General features: G+C 34.2%; 1 protein-coding gene across 29 annotated transcripts in view; it reads right to left on the bottom strand.

The window, feature by feature from the left end:
- Positions 1-3,450: 3,450 nt before the first annotated feature.
- dlg2 (discs, large homolog 2 (Drosophila)) overlaps positions 3,451-10,252 on the bottom strand; it is a 276,018-nt gene continuing 269,216 nt past the window's right edge. For 10 of the 29 annotated variants that reach the window (XM_069190023.1, XM_069190017.1, XM_069190018.1 and 7 more), the window contains 4 exons: positions 9,991-10,163; positions 8,680-8,789; positions 8,208-8,299; positions 3,452-7,673 (listed from right to left, as the gene is read on the bottom strand). In XM_069190023.1, coding sequence (XP_069046124.1) covers positions 7,567-7,673; positions 8,208-8,299; positions 8,680-8,789; positions 9,991-10,163 — 482 coding nt within the window. In that variant the 3' untranslated portion in view covers positions 3,452-7,566. Of the gene's footprint in view, positions 7,674-8,207; positions 8,300-8,679; positions 8,790-9,990; positions 10,164-10,252 lie in introns of all 29 variants that reach the window. The other 19 variants (XM_069190019.1, XM_069190025.1, XM_069190030.1 and 16 more) reach the window with 5 other exon arrangements.

Raw genomic sequence — 10,252 nt, 5'->3', positions numbered from 1 at the left:
TTTACAATAAATGTAGCAAAATTCAGTTTCCTTGAGGATGTTAGTAGTGAATATTTTACTAATAACTGTCTATAAACAATCTTAGAGGAAATGGAAGAGTGTGGTCTTATTGTGACAAATATAAATACAAGATTTAGATATGGAAATTTAGCTCTATTCTAGTTTAAGTGAAAATCCCTTTCCTGTGTAAACTGTCAGTTATAAAGCACCTCTTGTTGAGAGAGAGAATGCATATTTATGTATTTTCCATATATGCCATAGACTTAAAATGGTTATAATACACATAATGCACACCAACATACTGTAGGAATCACAAAAAGAAGAAAAAAAAGTTTTCATAAGAAAGTTTGTTGGCATATCCATCTTTTTAATAGGAAGGGATGACAGTGCTTCATGAAATAAGTCACTTTTGGCTTTTCTTACATAGACAGTTTAAAATATTTGTATTTTCATGAATGGAGCTTATTTTTAACAGATGTTTCTGAAGATTCATTAGATAACACTTTGTCAAACAGACTTGTATCAGTGCTTTCTCTTCTTTTGTGTGAAACTTTCAGTGGTAAGTCTGATGAGGCATGGTTTTGTTAAACTTCCTTCATGAAAGCAAAAAATATCTTTACCATTAAGCCCCATTAAAGACATTAGATGTCACAAGAAGTGTTGTATCTCAGGTTGTTTTGCATTAATTATCTAAAATAAGCTGTGGCAAAAGATGGCTAGGCTGTGTTAGAAGTTAAATATTGTACAGCACTTACAATCAATTAGCATACTGTAGTTTTATTCATTTCTGTCATGCTCGCCTTTACTGATGAGTGGCAGAGAGAACGAGCATTAATGTGGCAGCTAGTTACATAACCTTCTAACCTGTCTCTCAGCATCGGTTGCAACAGATACCAATTGACAGTTGACCTGGACCACCTGGAAATGATTTACAATCACGCTCCCTTCAGGTGGTTCAGAATAAAAAACTCTTACTCTTAAGAGGGGTTTAGTCTCTGAGCCTCTTGAGATTTGAGATCATACAGTAGCTTTGTTTTAACCCCATGCATTGTTGGAATCCTAACCTCTGCTTTGTAACTACCTCATTCCTGAATCACTCCTTGGCTTGATATCTCTACAGTGTTTATCATGGGGTGGGTCCTGGCCTGCTTTGACCTCATCTCCCATATATTCCCTTTTTGGTTTCTCTACTGCTGTATGTCCTCCCAGATCTGACCCTCGCTTTGCTGACTCCAACTACTCTGAGGAAATCTCCTCTAAGCTTAAGCTTTGTGATTGACTGGCTTTGACCCCTGCCTGCTCGATCATGATCTCGGACTGCTTACTTCCTGCTTCCCTAGCCCACCACAGCCCAGCTGTCTCTCTGCATTCACATCTGTGCTTCCCTGGATCTCCAGCTGGCTACAACACAAAGCTGTGTGCTCAGCTGCTGTGCAGATCCCAAGTGCATGCTGCCTGTGTAGTTCCCCTGTGTGTGTGCAGCACAGTGCACTTCCCCTGTCTGCACACTGCCTTCAGGTTTGCTAGTCTCACTCTTGCCCAGCACGTGGGTGCACTCTATGCCTCATAGATCCATGGCTTGTCCCTTAGCAGCAGGTTATTACAATTTCTAGACCTTTCTGGACAGGATGTACAGTTCTCCATGAATTTTTACATTGTTTACATTTTTGGCATCAGAATACTTGGCCAAATGGGGCAAAATAGCCCCAGAGCATCCAGTAAAACCCGGAGCTCCATAACAAGGCCAATATTTCATTGTTTCATGAAGTATGAAAGACACAAGCTGCTTTTCAGGTTCCCATCTGTGAAATCATGCCTGTCTCCCACAGCATTTTACAAAAAATGCTTGATGAAAAACATTAACATTGTGCTGTAGGTTAAAGGCAGCATCCATATTTAATTATATTAGGGATTTCAAATAAATACAAAATTTATTATTTTGATATGTTTAACAAAAAATCCAAATGCAGGAAGGTAAAAAAAAATCTGATAAATGTCATGCAGTAGATTGGATGTATGGAAATACTCTTTGCCACAACAACCTCCAAATAATTCTTTAGGAAATCTGGTGACAGTCAGGTTTACAGTAAAGCTGAAACAGAAAAGGTTTCTCCCAAGAGAGTTTGGAATTGATGGCCAAAATACTGAGCTATGGTTTTTGCAGTGCACGAGTGTTCAAGTTGCCAGCAGGCAATACTGAGATCCTCATATTAAAACATAATGACTGATAAGTACTGTAATACTGTTAATTCTGAGATACCACACCATAAAAACTGGCCATTTTAATTAGCTTGAAGCTGCCTCAATCATTTGCAAAATGCATAAAAAAGTTTTAGAATTTCTGTAAATAGGGTATCATTAGATTTATTTTGTGCAAAAATAAAAAGCTGCTTTTTATTTTAATAAGAAGATAAACAACCATGTTATTTTAAATTAAAACAAAAGTATAAGTATAATAATGTAATGAATAAATTATTTAAGGAGAATATAATAATTATCTACAGTATGTGCATCAGTGGTTAGGTGTTTAATTTTCCAATTCCACACTCTTTAATTCTTAGAAACAATTTACTTTATACTATACGTGTAGTTTGGAGGTTTATGGTATTCTCTACTGCTCTATAAGTTATTTCAAAGAATTAATTCAACATATCTTTAGCTCTATTTATGGTCTTAAATATGTAAAAAAAAAAAGTCTAATTTTTTGCTTGATTATCCTAGCAACAGGGTCTAGTAAAAGCATCTATGGAACTTAAAAAGTATGATGTCACATATTGATTGAACTTCATCAGTGCTGTTGTGAAGAATCTGTCTCTTAGATCAGATTTGTGGTGAAAATTCTCCTGACAATGTACTATTGTGAACACTTTGGCTTGTGACCAAAACTGTGTTACCAAGGCTTGAGCAACCAGGATGGTCCCCACTACATGTGTTTAGTAACGTACACTACATGTGTTATCCTACAGTTTTTGACACATTTTTATTTTATTTTATATGGAATAAAAACACAGAACGATAATTATGGGAAGCAAACACACAAAATATTAGAGGATTTGGACTGGGGTGACTAATGATATGCATTTATACTGTATATAGTCCACACGCAAGAATTGCATAAATGTGAATAGCAAGTATGAATTAAAAAATGAAGAGAATCACTACGTAAATCACTGTAGAATTTAGTTCAGGTGGGTAGCTGTGTCAGCATGTGTAGGCTGCAAAGGAACAAGTAATAGGTTTATTCCATGCTGAAAAAAAGAAGAAAGAGAACACAACGTTTCGGCCGTGGAGCCTTCTTCAGGTGTGTAGAATTTAGTTTGCAGAGAAAACGGATTAAGTAGAAAAGTGTGTCATGAATGATGCATGAAAAGCGAACATTGCATGCTAGTGTGCACTTCCTTACACATGATGTGGAATACTCTGTTACTGGAAACAGTCTGGTCTGAAGAAGATAAATTTAAGACCCAATCCAAAACTCACTGAGAAGAGAGGACAGCAAGGAAGGACACCACACAATGTAAGACAGAAGTTTTTTTTAAAAGTCTCACCAAACCTTTAATTTACAATTCAGATGGCTACTATGTAGAGTAATATTACCTTCATTTATACCTAAAGCAATTGTCTTTAAAGTGATTTTTCAAAGCAATCAAGAGTACATAACATAATGCAAAGGACATTTCTCTTCTTTTTTTGAAAAAGAATGCAAATAATACCAAAGAATAGATACCATTATTAATAACTGTACAGTTCCACTTGCATTTATGTGTGCTTCAACAAAGGTATGTGTGTCATTGGTCTGTCCAGGTAAAAGCAGAAATGCATTCTTAAAATGTGATTTGAGACTTTGATCTGAAATGAAAGTCATGATGAAACCATATCCTTACTAAGCAAAAAATTGCCAATCTTTGTACTGTGTTGCTTGCAAGGGTGGTCTGTACTAACACAATGGGGCAGAAGGGAGAAAAAAATCAGGGCATATGTTACAGACTGTATATATTAAATGTAAAACAATTCTGAAAGACAGTTAGTTAGTCACGACCAAATAAAGTAAGAGACAAACTCCAGCAGCAGTGGGCTAAATGGGTATATCGCAGTAACTGAAAGGTTTGGGAAAACCAACAATGTCAGAAAAGCTGTATACTATGTACAAAATGTTTTACTAAGAGCAAGAAATACAATTAAAAATCAGATGAAGATGAAGAAAGAACATTTCATTTTCTTAAGTGCAATGTCCACTCTGAAAGGGAAAGCATATCAACACATTAAATCATATCAACACAAACGTAAATTATGTTATCCTACAAACAACCAATTCATTTTCCATAATTAGATTGCACTTAGCCATATCATATCTTTCAAATCTTTATTTCTGCAAAACACAGCATGTAATAGTAAAGTAAGAGAGCCTGAAAGGCTGCATGACTAAATCAGGAAAAATAGGAAGATGCATCAGCTACATAATATTTTTGAAATGGTAGTGTGCACATTGCAATATTTATTGTCTTGAAAATTGAGTATTCTAAAGCCTATAGCCTTAATTGACAAATAAACTTTGATAACCAAGGATGCTTATTTTTTATCTTTATCAAACATTATCTGGTAGCCCTGAGTAAAAAAACATCAATACCCTTCTTACATAAAATGCCAATTTCTGCTTGTATATAAATATAATATATGTATAAAGAAACATACAGTATGCAAATTTAAAGAGCAGGTCACATTTTTAAATTATTTTAGGTTAACAATATTTCTTAAAATAAACTGCACATTAATCTAGTACTCGCATGCCTGATGCTGCTAGTATTTTGCAACCTTATGGAAAGAGTAAAAATCTGAAAAACCAACTATTTATAGCAGGAGTGAATTTGGAGACTGATGTTAAAGGACAATACTGTGAATAATCATTACAATTTAGCATTTAAGGTCTGTGCAGAAAAATAAAGGTCCTTACATGTGAACCAGGTACCATTTTGAACTTCAGAAAATTATTTTTTAGACCATGTTGCAAAAGGAATACAAACAAGTTCTTGGTTCAGTATGCATGAGCACAGAGGGTTCTTTCACTTACAGTGAAACAGCATTAAAGAAATAACGTCTACTGGTTTATACAACATATTTATATTTATGTGTATTCCTAGAAAAAAAATTGAAATAAAAACAACAGTGCTTTCAAATGCATCCTGATACTTCATAAACCTGTTTGGGAATGATATGCTATATTGTAAGAATTCTATGTGGATGACACAAGTGTGAGATGCTCCTCAATATTTTATTAAAGATGTGATTTTGTTTAGAGTGCAATAGTGACATTATCTGTCATTTATTTTAATAGGAAGTTAGACAAGAATTTATTTACTGAAATTGTGGCCACGTTGGAAATAACAGGAATTAACTTCCTGCATATTTTGTGATCCTGTTTTATTAATCAAACTCCCCATCTTAAGAAATGACACTATAAGCAATACTAGGTTTGAATACTAGTTGAGTCAGTAGCAACCTTTGCTTCCTTTTCAGAAAACCATACCCACTTTAAGGCAAGTGATGACCGAAGTGTCAAGGGATCCAGCTAATGGAATTACAAGGCTGTATTAAAATGGAGAATACAGTTTAATTACCAGGCTGTATGTCTTTATACAAACAGCTAACTCTCAACAGATGTAAATCTAGTATGAGTCATCATAGACCACATTCGCTACAAAATAGTGCTGATTGATTTTTGCCCTAGCAGCCAAACTGGGATAAGCTTGTGTCTGAGATCCTCTACACATCATCATAATGTGATCATCATAAAGAGCTAGCTCTTTTTTCCTGTTTGAGTCTTAATAAGACCGATAAGCCAGCCTGAAAGCCTAAGTGTTATGGCATCTGACTCAAAATGTTTTAGGGTGAGTAAAGACTTTTTAATGTGAATCAGTGAAATGCTTAATATGCAATAAAATTATTAATTGCGTATTAATGAAATATGGGCCTATCTAGCGGAACTAATGGTCTACAGTACCCTTTGTAAATGATTTCACACAACTTAAATTTTTTATACGGTATTCTTTTGTTGTTCAACTCAGAACTTTGATCACTTTCACTTTCCTTTTTCTCATGTTAACTTGTTTCTCTGAATCTATTTTTGTGCTTTCTGTAAGAGAGGCACAAATATTGCTTTATTTCCCCAGCCCAAGACTTACTTTGAGCTATTCAAGTCACAAATCTATGATAGTGAAACTCATACATTTAGCCAAATCCGGTAGTATTGACTTCATGCATTTGGCAATGTTGCAAAGGGTTCGATCTCTCGTGTTTTACTTTAGCAGAAATATACAGAGTAGCTGCCAATCATCTACTACAATTGTATTCCCCAGTTGTGAGTAAGAACACAACATTCATGATGAATGACTGAAACATTGCTTATTTTCACTGATTTAGAAAAACAGATATATTCCAAGTCTGTCTTACTTGAATTTATAGTCAATTCGAAAAGATACAATAGTTGCTTTATTGTATATATTGTATACAATAACCCTTCTTATGCAGATGCTCACAGTTCCACATTACGGTCGAGAAATTGGTAAAAAAACCTCCTTAAGTGAAATATTTTATGCCCCTGCATAGGTTTTTTTATTGAACAAAAATGAACTGTAATATTTGGAAAATATTAGTAAATTGGACAATTTGGGGGAAATAAAGTTCAGCATTGGATCCATGTCACCATTTTGGTCATCAGTGATGCAAAGTACTTTTTGCTCCTATAGTGCATCACATTCGGACAGGTTCTAAGCTCTATTTAATGTGTAAAGACAAACTCATCAGGACTACTGTACTGTATATCTAACACAAAACGCTAGTTTACATCAGTAAAATCGGCTTTTTTACAAAGTTATATTTTTTACTATAAATATTTTCTGTGCTGTTGTGCCCTCTATTAATATAAATACCAAAATATATAGTGAAAATTCCTATACCCAGTTGTATCCCTTTTATTTGTTCATTCTAGATAAAGCATCATTGTAGTTTATAAAGAATCTTTATATAGATAAAGTATTTTTTTTTCTCCTAGAAACATAACCAACCAAAAAAGAACAAAAACAAAAATGAACAAATCAATGAAAAAAAAAGACAATGTCCAGGAGCCACAGATGTGCATAGAACAGAAAAGTCACTATTTCAACCACAAATGTGTGATGAGTTTCTTGAGGGCGCTTAAGAGTGCTCAGACTTAGTTGGAAAGCTAAAGAAACTGATATTGTTGTCGTCCATATACGTAGTAGGTGAGGAGATGAGCCAGGTGGTTTCCTAGTCTCTTCACTCGTCAATCCTTCTGAAGTTTTCCTTTTCTTTTAAATAATAATAAATATATTAACAAATTGTCCATGTCTGAGGCCAAAAAAGCTTCTAACACTTTGTGGTGTACATTCAGGAACATTCATATTGAAAGTGGAAAAAAAAATATGCAACAATAATAAAAAGTCTGTTAATAGTAGTTATTATAATCATTATTAATAACCATCATCATAATAATTAATATATTACAAATTATTCCTATAGTTGCAGTCTCAGTTCACTGGCAAGGGTTTTTTATAATTTTTCCTTTGAGGGAATCCAGATGTAAGGTCCAGACTGTTCCTCTATCACTAACTTGCAGTGGTTATAAATGTCTTCTAAGGTGTTTCCTTGAACAAGAGCTGTAAAAGAAAACACAGTGGAGTCAGACAAACACTCAACATTCGAGTCTTTAATGCCTTTGCTCAAAAAGTAAAAAATAAATGAAATAATCCAGGAAACAGGAGGAAGTGTTAGTGACACATCCCAGACAATGGATCCTTTCAATGCTTATACTGTGAGATTAGAGTACCAGCTGTTATTTTTTGAATACTCCCTAATACTTGCAATCATATCTTGCATGATCACATTCTTAATAACTGTAAGCTCACAATTCAAGTGACAGAAACATAATGCATACTGTACCATGCCTCTCTAAAAAGGATAAAGTACTGGAGAATTTCTTCAAGAAATAACTGGACAATATTCAATTAGTTCCTAAACTGCAAGATGGGCCAAATAACCTCCTATCTTGAAAACAAAAATGCAAAAACACTGCAAATGAAATTATTTTCAATTGTGCACAGAGATAAAACATAATACATTAGTACTAAAAGACAGGAGCTGTCTTTCTTTCATGCATCAAACTATATCAAAGAATATCCTGCATTCTTTACCTGTGAAGTATTCGCCAAACTCTTGCTCCAACTTCATGGCTCGATCATAAGTTTTCTTTGCCTGCTCTTCTGTGAGTCTTTTATTCATTTCCCTGATGAGAGATTTGGTTATTTAAAACAAAAAACAATGCGATGTTTGGCAATATAAGACAAAATACTGTATTTCACAATGCAAATAAAAAAAACTAATCATGCCATTCATTGCAGCAAACCATTCACTTATTTCTTGATAGATAGATAATACTTTATTAATCCCGTAGGGAAATTCATGTAAATTGGTTTTACACTGTAAAATACTATTTTTGTCGGTTTAAGGTCTAATTTGTTCATCTGTCCAACAAGATATCAAACATGTCACTATGTAATTTTTATCCATTATTCATTTTTTTCTATAAAAAGGCATAAAAGGTTACATTACTGAAAAGCCTAAAAAGATACCTTAAAAAAGGAATTAAGTATAAGAACTACTTACATTAACGACTCAATAGATTTAGGCTTTATAAAGATGGCAATGGGGTAGAGTTGTGCAACTTGCAATCTTTTTATAGCATTTCCTGATACATCCAATATACAGTGTTTTCCCTTCAGAAAGAATAGAAATAGATCACAAATTCATACCTCATGTGCTTTAAGAATTACAACATTACTCATCATTAATGTAGAGTATATTCCAAACATCCATCTGTAAATAATTACCACCATGTTTTGAATATAATGTATATTAAATCTGCTTTTTAGTAATAAAAACAATTTTATTACAGTTTTATCATCAGTACTCATTCTGTTCACACAAAGAAAGTGGTGTATAAAAATAATATGGGCTAAAGAATGCTGATATTACTGGAATTACTGTATATGATAGTAATAAAGTAAACTAATCTTAAAAATACTATTTACCTTGGAATTATATTTACAATTACAATTAATATCTAGCTAAAATGCCACTAGACAATTTCTGATTAATTTCATGAATAGTTCCATTACTGAACCCTCATGACATCACCTTTGTAGATCTCATCACTAGTGATGATAAGACTGATGATTTACAGGAGGGTGGTGAGTCAGGTGTTATCATATGGGCTAACAAACACTCAGAGCTTAATAGCCTTTAAACAGTGGAAACAGAGATTTCCAGAAACATTCTCCAAAACATTTCTCCTTGGTAATCAAGGCTTTCGCTGTGAATGTTGTGGAGTACTTTACATTTTGGTGAATTATGATCTCTGTCACCTTATTATCACCAGTATCACAGGTAAAGAACAGCCCTCTCACCCAGGTTCCCACTTATTACATAAACGTCCCTCAGAAGGGCATGTTCAATCTATTAAAACCAGAACCAGAGCTGTCTTTTTGCTTAACCTGAATCCTGTATTTCAATTCCTTGTACATGAAATGCACTATACTTGGCGAATAAAGGTGATTCCGATCACAAGTCTGATTTTGATTCATCTCATTGTGAGAATGTCAACAACACGTAAACAATGAAACTGAAGTGTATCAGATGCGCTCACTTTTACAGTTTAGGGTATCTGAATTTTTTAATATACTGTAGCTTTTTGAATATATATTTTTAATTTACATATCTTTTCTACAGTATATCCTTTCCAGGAATGACTTTTTCAGAATCACTTCTAGTTGCGGAAATGACCGGTGGTGGCTTGCATGTTTAACATCACATAAATTGGTAAACAGCCACTCAGTAGTATGTGTGGGCAGCATATCCTTGCACATGATCAAACCAATTAAAATGTGAAGCATGACAACTTTGTGACTTTCCCCTTACCCTCTCTGCTACGTATTTTACAGATTGGACACTGGTTCCATACAGATTGTCATTATACTGTCCAGCTTCAATAAACTTGTGCTCTTGGATGTCTTTCTCCATTTGCTCTCTGGAGGTGACAAAGTGATAATCCCGCCCATCCACTTCGTAGTCACGCTTTGGTCTTGTGGTATCTAGGAAGAGCATAAGACTTTATTCTCTGGAAATGTGAAATTAGGCAAATCAGCAAGACTGAACAGAATTTCAAATCTACAGCATAAAC

Source organism: Lepisosteus oculatus, chromosome 5 (genome assembly GCF_040954835.1).
Source record: "Lepisosteus oculatus isolate fLepOcu1 chromosome 5, fLepOcu1.hap2, whole genome shotgun sequence".
Lineage (NCBI taxonomy): Eukaryota > Metazoa > Chordata > Actinopteri > Semionotiformes > Lepisosteidae > Lepisosteus > Lepisosteus oculatus.
This window is presented reverse-complemented; position numbering and strand designations above follow the sequence as displayed.